This window comes from Rhea americana, unplaced genomic scaffold, assembly GCF_003343005.1.
Source record: "Rhea americana isolate MKP2758 unplaced genomic scaffold, rheAme1 scaffold_315, whole genome shotgun sequence".
NCBI classification, from domain to species: domain Eukaryota; kingdom Metazoa; phylum Chordata; class Aves; order Rheiformes; family Rheidae; genus Rhea; species Rhea americana.
Window position 1 is genome coordinate 220,761 of NW_028186441.1, and position 13,655 is coordinate 234,415.

The 13,655-nt window shown below is 52.9% G+C and overlaps 1 protein-coding gene across 6 annotated transcripts; it reads left to right on the forward strand.

Annotated features, from left to right (window-relative positions):
- Positions 1–432: 432 nt before the first annotated feature.
- TPST2 (tyrosylprotein sulfotransferase 2) lies at positions 433–13,205 on the forward strand. 6 transcript variants are annotated; one of them, XM_085310286.1, is made up of 7 exons: positions 433–450; positions 4,018–4,085; positions 7,372–8,287; positions 9,701–9,899; positions 11,227–11,277; positions 12,287–12,334; positions 13,096–13,205. In XM_085310286.1, exons 3-6 carry the CDS (start codon positions 7,452–7,454, stop codon positions 12,314–12,316), a joined length of 1,116 nt encoding a protein of 371 aa, XP_085166412.1. In that variant the 5' UTR covers positions 433–450; positions 4,018–4,085; positions 7,372–7,451; the 3' UTR covers positions 12,317–12,334; positions 13,096–13,205. The 6 variants fall into 6 exon arrangements, with proteins under 6 accessions (XP_085166412.1, XP_085166410.1, XP_085166411.1 ...); XM_085310284.1 differs by lacking the exon at positions 433–450 and adding an exon at positions 2,892–3,040; XM_085310285.1 differs by lacking the exon at positions 433–450 and adding an exon at positions 3,580–3,602.
- Positions 13,206–13,655: the final 450 nt, after the last annotated feature.

Sequence of the window (13,655 nt, forward strand, 5' to 3'; positions counted from 1 at the left end):
GCGCTGCCTCCCTCCAGGCTCGCGCTTCGGGGAATTGCAGGGCGTCGAGGTGCCGCTGCTCCGGCCGAGCTGCTCTTCCCGCAGTCGGCACCCGCAGGCCCACGGAGATCCGCTGTTGCTTCGAGGGCAAATACAAAAAGATTTTATTTCTTAAACAAACTTGAGGTTTTTGGTTTCTCTTGTAGAAACAACCTTTTATTTGCAAACAGCGACCTTTGTGCTTGCAAGAGTGGAGCTGGCCCAGTGTTAATATTTGCCGTGTGGACTGGGAAAATATTTTTTTATTGGAAGATACTATTTTTTCTAGCAATTCTCTCTCTCTTCCCCCCCACCTCTCCCCACCCGTTGTGTGGCAGGCTCTGACCGCCCACATTCACGGGGGGAATATTTGTTGCTCTGCCTTGGGRGAGAGGAGTCGCGTTTGCACCAAGAAGGTGAATGGGGAGACTGGTGAGCCCGCGAGGGGGAGGAAGGCGAGCCTTCATCGCGCTGGGGGTGGGCGCGCGGGGTGAGGCGAGCGGCGTCTGCCGGGGCAAGCGTGGGCTCCGCTTTCCTGGGAGACGGACGGAGCAGCGCGAGGGCGGCGGGGTGGAGGAGACCCCGGCATGGAAATGCAGCGCGCTGCTCCCGAGGCAGCCTTTTCCCTCCGGGTGATAACTGCAGCGCGACTGCAGCGCGGGAGGAAGTTGCGCTCCGCACGTTTGAACTGCAGCTTGGTTGGGAATTGGAAATCCCTCTCCCGGCTCGCAGCTGTCGTCCCGTTTCCCTGCTCTTCCAAGAGGAAGGCCATCTCCGAGGGGTTTGCCGGGTCCGCCGGCGCGGCGCGGGGAGGGGGCTGTCCCGCAGCCTCGCGTCTCTCCGCCGGAGCCGTCCCGGGACGGAGCAGGAGGATGTCTCCTTGGAAGCCGCCTGGCCACGGGGAAGCGGCTCCTGCCGCGGATCCCGGGATCCCGGCGGGATGCCGCGGGCACGGGTGCCCCGCGCGCCATGCCCTGCCTCTGCGGGTGCCTCCCGGAGCTGCCTGCCGCTTTGCTCCCGGCAAGAATACCTGCGGGAGACCCGGCTCTGCCTCCGCTGCCYGCTCCGGCGCCGCGCCCGCCGGGCCTTTGCCCCGGCACGCCGCAGGCTTGGCCGCGCTCCCGGAGCCGAAGCCTTGGGAGGGACGAAGCTTCCTTCCTCCTCTCCGACGGCCGGGGGTGTCCGGAGGTGTCCGGGCTCCTGGGGTGCGCTGCTGGCATTGACCCAAAGCAGGATGCAAATATTCCCGTAGGATGGGCGTTCCCTGTGCAGGGGATTTTTGGACCTGCCTGTAGGGATGGTGATTGCAATGCCCAGACCTGGGGACACAGCATGCTTTTCCTTTTTCTGTTTTTCCTTTGTTTTCATTCCCCCCCCCTCCTTTTTCCCCCCTTTTCAGGCTGTGGGAGCAGAGGTAGTGAACTTCTCCAGCAAAGCCAGCTTGAGCTTTATTCTGCTGTGGTAGGTGCGCCAGCTTATTGCAGTGCCCTGGCAGTGCTGCTTCCTGAGCCGGCCTCCCGTTGGCAGTCTCCATTTTCAGCATTTCATAATTAATATGCTAGCTGGAAAGAAAGGCTGTTTAGGTTTTGTCTTTCGGAGAGGCTGGCAGAAAGGGGCACTGTGATTTCCTTTGCTGAATGGTAAAATGCCGCTGCTGTGCTTGAAACGAGACAAATAGCACAAAGATACTGTAAATTGGTGGGATTTTTATTATTTTGGGAGCATTTTAGCATTGAGCAGGATAGTGAAATGTTTTTCTAGTCATAACAGCCTCAAGGCAACGAACATACAGTACATTTGTGCTGTAAAATGCCTGTCGAATCCTTGCTGGTCTGATGYAAACCCTGGTAAAGCAGGCTGGCGTGCTGCTTGTGCATCCCTGCGCAGGCTCTCCGGGGATGCTGCTGGGGTGTTCGGCTGGCAGTGCGCTGCTCGCCTCTGGGTTTTCACCTTTCAGGTGCTTTGGAGCAAGCGAGTCGGTGTTTGAAGCTGTGCGCGCTGCCTTACTGCTCTGCGTGCCAGAGACTGGTGCTTTTTTAAGTCCTTAGCAGAGAAGAACCCTCTGCACGCCTCCGTGTCCGAGGGATTTGTGGTTTGAGGGAGAAATAATCATTGGCGAGAAGCCCCCAGCTCCCGCGGTTGCAAAGCAGCAGCTGCCGGGATGCAAGACGGCTTGACGGCGGCGCTGGGAGCCGGCCGGAGCGCGGCGCGGAGCTGCCCCGCCGGGCCATCGGCGCTGCAGAGCCGCCCCACCGCGCAGGGCCGCTGCGCTGCTCGCCGTAGGCTGCCTTGCAGAATTGGGGGAAAAGAGGGGGTTTTAGGGAGTCAGTGCGTTTGTTTGGTATTTGACTCGTGCATCTTCGTTTGGTGCTTTTCCCTGCAAGCAAACAAGGCAGAGCTGATGCGTGCTGCAACGTCAGCTCGAGATGTGGTTGCTTTTAAAGGTGACATGAGCTGGGTTTGGCTGCTAAAATGTCTGTTTAAAGTCCCGTACTTGCAGAATTTTGACTCTTCCCCCCCCTCCCCCGCCGCTGATTTTGCTCGGGAAGGGTTTCTGCCATGGGTACGTTGTCCAGGGGCCAGTCAGAGAGACGGTGTCTGTGGTGCAAAGCAAACTGGGGAGCTGTCCAGAGGGACCCGCAGCGCCGAATTGGTCTCAGACCTGTATGTTTTTGCTGGGATCGGCTCAGATTCCTGCAGTTACCTCTGAGCCCTCTGGGGAGAAGCACCCGGCGCCCCGCTGCCCCCCTCTCGCCTCTCCTCCGCCTGCTCTTCACCCGGACTTACTGGACCTTTTGGCCCCTTTGTGCACGTGCTGCTGCCTCTTCGGGGTTTGAGCGTGTATGTCCTGCTAGAGGAAAACGTCCGGAAGAGCGTGCGTGTCTCGAAGCGCGCGTTGCAAGCTAGCACGCCGAAAGCGAGCACGGGAAGCACGGCTGCCTGCCTGCCGCGGCACGAGCGCTCCCCGGGGCGCCCGTCCTCCGAGCTCGGCCCGACCCAGCGGAGATCGCCTTGAGGCGAGGTGGGTTGTTCTGGTGTAGCGCACAACGCGTGACTTAATCGATGGCTCGTGTTGATTTTGTTGATGTTTTTTGAAGATGCGAGTTCAGCGCTGATGTCCCGGCGCAGGGTTTGCACRGGGGCGGGTTTGCAGCGTTTCGTCGGATGCAGTGACTTGAGCTAACGTGTCACACCTGGGCCTTTGGGGGAAGTCGCAGTTAATAGGAGCTGTTTGGGGAGGTGGTTTAAAGAAAATGCATTTTTTAATCCTATCAGACTTCTGAAAGCTTCTTGCTGTTTGTGGGTAACGCTTCACTGCTTTGAGAACTAGACCTGAAACCTTGCGCAGTGTTCACGGAGGACGCGCGTGGCGCTCGGCTGCTCGTGCAGCCTGGCCGCCACTTCCCGCGGGCGCTTGCTCGCGCGCCGGCTGCCTGCTCCGGGCGACGCGGGTCCCGGGCGCCCGCGCGGCGCCGGGGCTGTGCCCGCTGTTCGTCCGCCTCCCGACGGCCCGCGGGAGGAGGCCGCGGCGTCGCCGCGCCGGAGCGGCCGGCGTCAGGAAGGAAGTCTGCAAGCACGCGCTGGTGCGCAAGGGCGAGAGCGGGAGCCGCTTCCGGAGCGCCGTGCTGCACCGCGCCGCGCCGGGGGGGCTGCTAAACCGCTGCTGCCGGCGCCCGACAACCCCCAGCGGTGCGGAAGCGCCTCCGGAGAGGCGGCTAGCCTCTCGGAGCCTTGCTCGGAGCCGAGCCCCCGCGGCGGGTGCCCGCCGGGCTGGGGTCAGGCGGGAGCCTTGGAGCGGGGCGCGGGGGCTCGGCGCTGCAGGGCTGCAGCCCGGCCTCGCGCTGCGGGCGGTCGCGCTGCGAGGGGTTCCCCTCCGCTCCCTAATGCRGGAAACCCGCGCGCGGGGAGGATCTGGGAGCTTCGGTTTCACGCCCGGTCGGGTTGTGACGGTGCAGCATTGCCAAACAGCTCAATGTTGTGTTTTTTCTTCCCGGTTAGGTACTTGGTGGCCACCTGTGCTTCAGCATGAAGCTCGGCTAGCAGCAGAATGCCCTTACCCGGGAAAGGTAAGCACGTAAGGMGAGGGCTTGCCAGAGCCGTTGATTCCCCTGTGACGCTGGGAGTGGACTGATGAATATTTCATGCGTCTCTCCACACCTCTGCTGATGCTTTATTAATATTTTATTGCTTTCACAAGCTTACAAGAAACAGTTTAAGCCTTGTTGATATTGATGTCTTATCRGCGTGCAGCATACAAGGGACTTCCTACGCATAGGACCTTCTGGGTCCCTGCTTGTTGCTGCTTTATGATCTCTCTGCTAGCTCGCATCTTTCTTCGTGCTCGATTCCATTTTCTTTAAGACCCTTGCCACATCCGCAGCCCGAGATGTGGTTGTCAGCTGTCTGGGTCACACGCCGTCGGTGCCGTGGTGTCCCCGGGTCACGGCCGCGTCTTCTGTGCACTCGGGGCTTGCTGGCTGTGCGAGCTGCTGCGGGCCTGCGTCAGTCCCCGGTGCTTTGGTTTGCACTGCCTGTGATTTTAAGTCCATGGTGTCGTGTATAAGGAAAGCCTCTGAGAACTCCCCAGCTCTTACTTGAGTTAAACTCTTGGAGTCAATTTGTGCAACAGAAGGACTGGAAGATCGTCTCTGATCAGCGAGTCCTGCTGCCTAATTACGCTGTAATGTTTTACACCAGAATATCTGCTGTGGAGGAAATGACCTATCCCTATTCTCTCYTGGTCCAATAAGCCCCATAAATTTTGGAACATTCTTACTGGAGATGATGATAAACAGCTAAAAACAAGCTGAAATTATTTACAGTCGCTCAGCACAGTGTTTCTGAGCGTGCTTACAGGTGATCGTTTGGCAGGTCTGGGTGAATTGGGGTAATCCCACTGGAGAAATTTGGTTGCTTCAGGCCCTTTGGGCCCCCCTTGCTGCTTTGCAGTTGGCACAACTGGGTTTCTGCTGATGAGGGAAGTGGTGTGTTACAGCAGCAGGGAGAGCTCAAATCACAGCAGCAGTGGAGAAGCTGTGTTCCCCGATCGCAGCTGTCAGCACCTGGGTTTCTCTGTTTCCTGTTGCCCCATGGCAGGCTGAGCCCAGCTGAAGAATTTCCCTACGTTCGAAGCGTTCTGCGGCATCCCTGCTTCTGCTGGTGGCTTTCCAGGAAGCCCCCAGCACCGCGGCGATCCCGCTGCAGCGCCGGTCCCCGGCGGGGAAGGGCCTGGAGCCGAGGGATGGTGCTGCGCGGCTCGCAGCCAGCTTCCCGCTTTGCATACCCAAACGAGCAGTTTCCCTTTTTGCCCTGCGCACGGTCCCCGCAGCACGCAGACGGGCGCTGCGAGCAGAACCGCTGCGGGAAATGCTCGCTTCAGCTATTTTTGCAGAGAGCAGTGAGTGCTTCTGCACTTGCAGCCTCCTCTTTAAAATACAGATCTCTCCTCCTGATTAGCCTGTCTTGGTCTACATRTTCTTATTTATTCTGGTTGGCCTTAAATCCTGGCTGCTCCAACTGCAGTGCATTGAAATGGCTCTTGTGGGCTTTACAGTTATGTTTAGGGTGAACATTTGGGCATATGTACGTGACTGAGCAGATCGAGATAGCAAGGTGCAGTAGAGGAGTACTTGTTGTTTTAATGGCTCTGACGCTGCACTTAGAGCTCCATAAATGCCAGAGAACTGTTTCTTGTTCCAAGTGATTAATGATCTAATCAAACTTACTAGCACTTGACTTTTATATAGATTATGGGCATGCGTTTGAAACCGTGMTGAGGTGTTTAGCCAAGACATTAACCGTGGAGCTAAACCAACATGAAAGTAATTCTACTGACTACGTTTCTTTGCTGGTGGGATGGGAAATGCTGTACCTGGCTAGTTACAATGTGGGGCAGATGGGCGCTAACTCGTTATGTCGTGGTAAGCTGACTGCATGAGCAGAACTACATAAAACGAGGGTAAATTTAGGTGGGAAGCTGACAGTTGGATCAGTGCAGGTAGGTGGAGCTAGGKATAAAGGGGCTGGCACAGGAGCGGAGGCCGGAGCCAGCCGAGCGCCCGGCTCCGGGCAGCCTGCGCGCTGCCAGGCACCGCAGGGAAACAGCGGGCTGCTTGGCAGCCGGCAGCCGTGGCGGTTGCTAACAGCTTCAAGGGATTTTTGCATGGGCCACTGCTAAATGCAGTCCTTCAGTAAGAGAGTCTGAGGAGAAACAGCTTTTCTCAAGCACTGCTTTTGATTGTCCGTGAAATAAAGTGCATGGACGTCCAGTTCCTTCCGCTCGCATTCAACTCCCGCCCAAGCCATGTAATCACAAAGAACTTGAAATCCCTCTGTGACCCAAGGGTAGGATTGCAAAACCTGTGCTCACAACTGGAGCGAGRAGGAGGGAGGGTGTGGGGAGCTGTGCCAGTCTTCCTAGGGCTCCTATGGAAGCGGCAGAGCAGGAGACTTGCGGAAACAGCAGACTCCCTGCTGGAATATCCCACCAAGGAGCAGAAAACCCATCTTAGTGCCAGATGAAGTCTCCAAAGAGTTTTATGCAAGGTCAGTCTCTGGGAGAAGAGTACTTAATGTTGGCTGGATTTTTTGCTATTATTTACACTTTACCCTTCAAATTGGTTTAATTTCTCAAACAGCTTGTTTCATTCTAATTGATGATTGCTTCTCTTGACTTGGACCTTTGAAATTTGCATGAAATACTTTTTTTCTTTATTTCAGCCGCCCCCCCGCCCGTGGCAACATATGTTAAACTAAAGCAAAAGTAGAAAGGAAGCAGGTGGCTGATGAAGCTGAGCAGGGTGGTGTGCTGAGTGCAGGGGACCTCTGTGCTGGAGCAAAGGAAGGCTGTAAGGAGGGTTTGGGATTCATCTGGGACAGAACAAACGCTTGAAATGTTTGCTACCATTTTGGTGGAAGTAAAGCTGGAGTGTTTTTTCTCCTAAGCTAATACATGCTTGATCCAAACGAATAACTAGATGAGGGCTAAATTAGACTGTGTTAGGGAAATGGATTGACTGGGTAAGCTTGTCCCCTCCCTCTCCTGAACTTTTGTGGAGCTTTATTCAAGCTGTAAACCTGTGATTCTGGGAACAGAAACAATCAAGAAATAATCTCTTTGGGTGTGCTCTGAGACAGACCTTAATTACTTTGTGGGTAGAAGGCACCAAGCCTGTACATTGCTGATAAGTAAAAGAGGTGATGAAAGCCTGGGATGGTGTCAGCATCCCAGAAGGAGCACGGGGAGCRAGGCTGGATGCCTGAGCCTCCTGAGTGCCGCGAGGTGAGGCAGAAAGTGTGGGGTGGCTGGGTTGCCGTTCCTGCTCCGCTGAACTGGTTGTGCTTCTTCTGCAGGTGCACATAGGATCGAACGCTCGCTAGCTGAAAGCTGAAGTGTGGTCACACGTTGGTCTCCAACCTATGTGGAGAACAGGATGCGGGTCACCATGAGGCGAGTACTGCTGGCGATTGGCTCGGTGGCTGCCCTGATGGTCACGCTGCATCTCGGCCAGCAGGTCCTGGAGTGCCAGCAGGTCCTGAGCGAGAGGCGGCACAGGCTCATGAGACCTGAGAACGAGGAGCTGGTCATGGTGGACTCCAACCAGGTTGAGTACCGTTATAGCAAGGAGATGCCTCTGATATTCGTTGGCGGGGTCCCACGGAGCGGCACAACATTGATGAGAGCCATGCTTGATGCCCACCCTGAGGTCCGCTGCGGGGAGGAGACCCGCATCATTCCCCGTGTGCTGGCCATGCGCCAGGCCTGGTCCAAGTCGGGACGGGAGAAGATGCGCTTGGACGAAGCAGGAGTGACAGACCAAGTTTTGGACGCTGCTATGCAGGCCTTTATACTGGAAGTCATCGCCAAGCATGGCGAGCCAGCCAGGTATTTATGTAACAAGGACCCTTTCACTTTAAAGTCCTCTGTCTACCTGTCCAGACTGTTTCCCAATTCCAAATTCCTCCTCATGGTTCGAGACGGCCGGGCGTCTGTCCACTCAATGATCACAAGGAAGGTGACAATCGCAGGCTTTGACCTGAACAGCTACCGAGACTGCCTTACCAAGTGGAACAAAGCAATCGAGGTGATGTATTCCCAGTGCTTGGAGATCGGGCGATCCCGGTGCCTGCCGGTGTACTATGAGCAGCTAGTCCTGCACCCCGAGCAGTCCATGCATGCCATCATGAAGTTCCTAGATATTTCCTGGAGTGATGCGGTGCTGCACCATGAAGAGCTGATAGGGAAGCCCGGTGGAGTGTCTCTTTCCAAGTGAGTGTCTCAGCTACTGCCTCTGCTTTTCAAAGAGTATTTCCATTAGACAAAGCAGGTCAAGGCCAAAACTGGGGGGTAAAGATTTTTTGCTTATGTTTGTTCATAGTTTTCAGAGGCAGAAGTGGTAGCACATCCCRCGTTGCTGCTGTAGGCTTTGTGTTTCTAAATAAAACACAGCTTGAATATTAGCAATATGTTGTACTCCGTTGAACAACTTGTTAGGCAAGGATTGTAAAAGCAGGTGACAGTATTTTATTCATCTGCTGTTGACAGTGTGGAAGCARTTTTGGTGTCTTAATTGAAAAGAACTGCTTACTCAGAAACTTSAGCTTTTTAATGACTCTTTTCTCCACCTGTCCCCAAATATCTGCTCAGACTGGGATTACAGTTTTGCTGTTAATGAATTGCTTTCAGTAGTTTGCACTAATTCTTTCCATGTTTGGTGTTGGCACTGCAGTATAAAAGAAATACTTCCTCTCATGGAGGYGTGCACCACTGCTCCCTAGCTTCTCCTCTCTTTTGTTCCAGGAGGTGCTTGCTTGACCCAGCTCCTTTCAGTCATTTATTGCTTCATTATTTTTCTAGGTGGAAGCTTAAGTCAAATTTAGCAAAAATTAATCCGTCCTGTATGGGAACCATGCAAAGTGCATTCAGAGCAGTGGGCGTCCTTGCACTGCTTTGTCCCCAAGGCAGCCAAGGGGCGTGCTCTTCGGCTCTGCTTTCCTCAGCACTAACGTACTCTTCCTGAAAAGCCTGTGTGGAATTGCATATGCTTTATGATTCAGCAGTTGGGTAATTCTCTCAGCTCACAATCTGCAGTCTGTGTATATTTATCCCTTCTAACGTGGGGAGTGATGTATGCCTTGTCGGGTGTGGTTTCCTCTGGCTCAGTGCTGAGCAGATGCTGCATAGCTGGAGCTGAGCATCAGTCGCCCCGTGTGCAGGGTGGGAGGGGAGAGCCTGCGCTGTGCAAGGGCCCCCACCCAGGACCTCCTGTGCTGGCGTGCTCTGAGATGGCGTTGTCGGTCCTAGTGCCCGAACCTGGTTGCAAGGCAAGCGGCTCACCTGAACCCACAATGTTCTTGAGGTCCGGCCCTTTCAGATTAAAGGCACCAGCTGGAGAGGGGCCGTCAGAGCCGAGGCTGGAGGGCAGGGAGCTACTGCTGTCCTGATGGGAGCTGCCCTGAGAGCGGCGCGTCTGGGTTCGGCGATGGCTCTGCCTCCAGCCCCTGCTTTGGGAGCGTTTGATCCTGACACGGACTCAACAACACTTGAGCTACATGTACATCTTGGGCATTCAGAGGGTAGTTAACCAGCTGAGGGTTTTTCTGTCTCGGCCTAATATACGTGTGAAATCCAATTGAAAGCAACTTTAGTGTCTTGTTTTCCTTTTTATTTTATTTTTTCCAGGATAGAAAGATCAACAGACCAGGTTATCAAGCCTGTGAACATGGAGGCGTTATCTAAATGGATCGGACACATCCCAGGGGATGTACTGCAAGACATGGCCCACATAGCGCCGATGCTCGCCAGGCTCGGCTACGACCCGTATGCCAATCCGCCCAACTACGGCAATCCGGACCCTTTAGTTGTCAACAACACGCACAGAGTGAGTGTCGCTGCTGTCTGCCTGGAGCGCAGCCAGGCACTTACGGGAAGGGTGGGCTGACCCTGGAACAGAGGCCCCCTGTGCAGGCCCTGCACCCACAGAGCCCTCTGCAGTAGAAGAGGTTGCTGAATTAAATCAAAAAAGAGCACTGGAGAAACAAAAGCTCTCTTTTTCTGGTGAGACCGTGAATGATAGACATGCAGTTACACTGAGGTTACTTTAAAACAAAGACAAATGCAGTAGCTTGAGTCTAGTGTGGCTCAGACTGAGGATGTTCCCTACAGTTTTGTGGTGGTGGTTGTTTCTTCTGTTGTGGCAGATACTGGCCTGCCCCTCCCTGATSCAGCCCAGTTCTTGGTACCAGGCAAGGGAGCGGTGCTGTGTTATCTAGATGCAAAGCTGTTGGCTCTAGAAACTCCAGTCTGGCCCCAGGAGAAGGGATTAGGCTGTGCTGTGTCCATGTGTAGCTCACTGCCGCTCCCCACAGTCCCAGGAGGGATGTGAGTAAGTGGAGGCGGGTAATGCATTTGGGCAAAGACCAAAAGGATTTTTTTTTCAGAATATTGCCACATGTTTCTGCCACAGACAGCAGTAACTAGACAGAGGGAATTTTTCTCACGCTTTGAAGCAGACCAGCTCCTCCTCAGACTGTGGTGGGACTCGGCAGCCTCGCCAGCCTTGCGTGCACACCCCGTCACGGTGCTCTCGGGCCAGATGTCCTCTGTCACACTGATGGGGTGGAGGAACGCCTGCAGGCTGGACTGGTCCCTGCTGTGCTATAAGCAGATCCATAAGCTGACAGGAAAGTAACAGCACTRAACAGGAAGCTCAGAAGAGTTTCCCTGGGCTGGTTTGTGCTCTGAATACTTTAGTCTCTGATAGTTCCTCCTTGCTCTGTGTGCTGAGAGTCCTTTAGGGACACGGATGATTTGGATGAACATTTTCCCCCAGCAGGGTTAAGAGACTCTTGGAGTCTCTGCTGTGGACCTTCTAGTACTTGGCACAAATTTGGAGAACTGGCATGATGCTAAAGGCCTAAATACCCTCCTGTTTCAGGTTAAGGAGGGATCCAGAGATCCTGCCTTTGTCCGGCCTCTGCACCAGCAGCATGCCATTTGCCATTCCCTGTCTTTGCTTACAAAGTCACTAAGGAGGAAACCTCCYGCTATTTCCCCAACATCAGCGTGATGTAGAACAAATGCCCATCAGGAGATCTCTGTTGGTTCAGATACACTGGGGCAATCCCTGCAGTTAATGAGGTGGACTTATTGATATTCGTACAGCCACTGTTCAAGACGGGGTCACTCTCATTTTGCCTTTTCTGTAGGTTTTGAAGGGGGATTATAAAACGCCAGCCAATTTGAAAGGTCATCTTCAGGTAAGCGTCTGGCACTTCTCAGGGCTTTTCCCTGCTGGTTATTCCTGGGTGCCTGGTGCTTGCTCCCTCGCGTGGGCAGATGCAGGCTGGGCAGCCCAGCTGCAGGTCATGCTCACACCTTTAGTTTGTCCTCCAGCCCGTCCTGTATTCCCTTCCCTCATGCCGTGCACCACTCCCTCCCTCCATGTTTTTGATATCGTGTCTTGTCCTATAAAATCCTAATGGTATTCTGTGCTGCTCACATCCTGCTTGTCCATCTCCATCACCTCTCCTGGCTTGCTCTTGCGTATGGATTCTTGCTGTGGAGCTCTGTGGTCACTCATCAGACTTGTGTGCTTTCTTCTGTTACTTTAAAACTCTTCCCACCTTATCTGTTCCTTAACTCTTAAGGTTTTCATTGTCCTGGGCCTTGTTGTGTTTAGGGAGTGCCTGGCTTATCAAATTTAGGTTCTTGTACTTGTGTGACTGTTTTCAAGTGTTGAAAGTATGCAACTCCCTCCTTACAGTGCTATGTTTGAAAACAATTGATAACCATCTTTTATAAAGCAGAGCAATCCACCAGCCATTGCACATAACGCTCAGTCCTCCAGAAAGTGCTGCCAGCATGAATAGGAGATGCAGCAGATTGGTACTGAGTGTACGCTGTTTCAGTCAAAGGTCCTGGGTTTTACCTGTTCAACGTGTTGACTCCTAAAGAAAGCAGCATGATTTATCTCCATTGCCCAAGTGTCACGTGGAAAGATGTATAGCCAAAATCGGAGACAAGAAAACAAGGCTGCTAATGAAGCAAGTGTGTATGGTTTGGGCTGCCTGATACGCAGCCGAGGGAATGCGAGGTCAGGAGGGGACTGTAGGCTCTTGGCGAAACCTTGTGCCTGCTGATTCTCTGTAGTTAMCATGATTTTCTGTCCTGAACATTTCCCTTTCTTGCTTCTTGGAACACTGGGGATGTTCAGAGTTGCAAGTGGTGACAGAAAACTAATCCTTCTACCTTCTTGGCTTATTCTAGGTGACTCAGAATACATCATCTTCTCACTAATAAACTTATGATTTCCAGGTAAGTCCTTGTATGTTAATTTGGAACTCATGCAAATTTACCTGCATTGCTCCAGAGTTAGTACTTTTTGCCTGTATGCTTTCTTGTGCTCATTGATTTGAGCTGCTCCAGGCCTGCTCTTTATGTGAATGATCCTTYACAGTTGCTTTAATTTTTAACTACAATCGTGCTACCTCCATGAGAGGATTTGTGAGAAGATGTTTTTCTAAGCTCTGAAAACAGGCTTACTTCAGCAAAATCGAAATCAGCCATTTGGGAGAGTTATTACTGAATAGCCCTGCTGGGAACATTGAAATGGAGTGTGGAAATGTGGAGCTGTGCTGAGCAGCTCCCTCGGTAGCCTGCTAGGATGTGCACTGCCCTCACGGAAGAAGAGAGAGAGCAGTCACATATGCTGTTAGTTTGTTGGGAAAAACAAAACGCCAACCCTTGATTTCTTCTCCAGAAGCAATGGTTAATATCTTGGATGTTTTTCTGTCTCTCTCTTCAGGTAGCATCTATGCTAAACTATGAATGAAAATTTTCTTTCTAAAAATGAACCTTTACAAATTACTTTATATTTAAAAGCAGTATCTTGTGCTAAAGAAGCAGAAGCATTGAATAAGGATGGATAAAGTATGCTCGTTATCCTGGAGCTGGGACTTATAAAAAATTGTTAGATATTTATCTATAGCTGCTGGTTTAAGATTATTAGTCATGCATTTGCTGCGTTAAATCTGTCTGTATCTTATCCTTGAGGTTGTACGTTTCTTGTCTTTCAGAACGCTGCAAATAGCCTTCTGTTGTCCAACAGGAAGTTTGCAATTGCAAAAGTGGAAATCCGTTATCCAAGCATATTGCTTGCTAATAATATTGCCAGAATGACTGCTATACGAGGAATGTATTTTGCGTTTATTTGCAAAGGCCAAACATTTTACACTTCAAGTACCAGTTGTCTACCTTTTCTGAATGCTCCGTGGTAAAAGAATCTGTGGAAATGAATATTCCGACTGCAACTTCAAAGCGTGTTGGAAAGAGATTTTATATTCAATTAACTGAGAACTTTTTAAGGCTGCGTTTACATGTCTCGTAGTGCTGTTCTCTGACTCACGAAGCAGAGATAGGTGCGATAACCCCGCAGAGCGTCTGCTGTACGAGTGACGGTCCGCAAGCCGCCTCCTGCCCTCCCTTCGCTTGTGATTTACAGATTCTATTTAAGAGTTAATATATGAGGCCGCCCGTCCCGTGCTCGGCTCCTTGCTTACGGCGCGCTCTGCCCGTGCTGCTCTGACATGAACAACGGGGCCGCGCGGGGCCTCGCCTCGGGCCCGCTCTCGGGGGC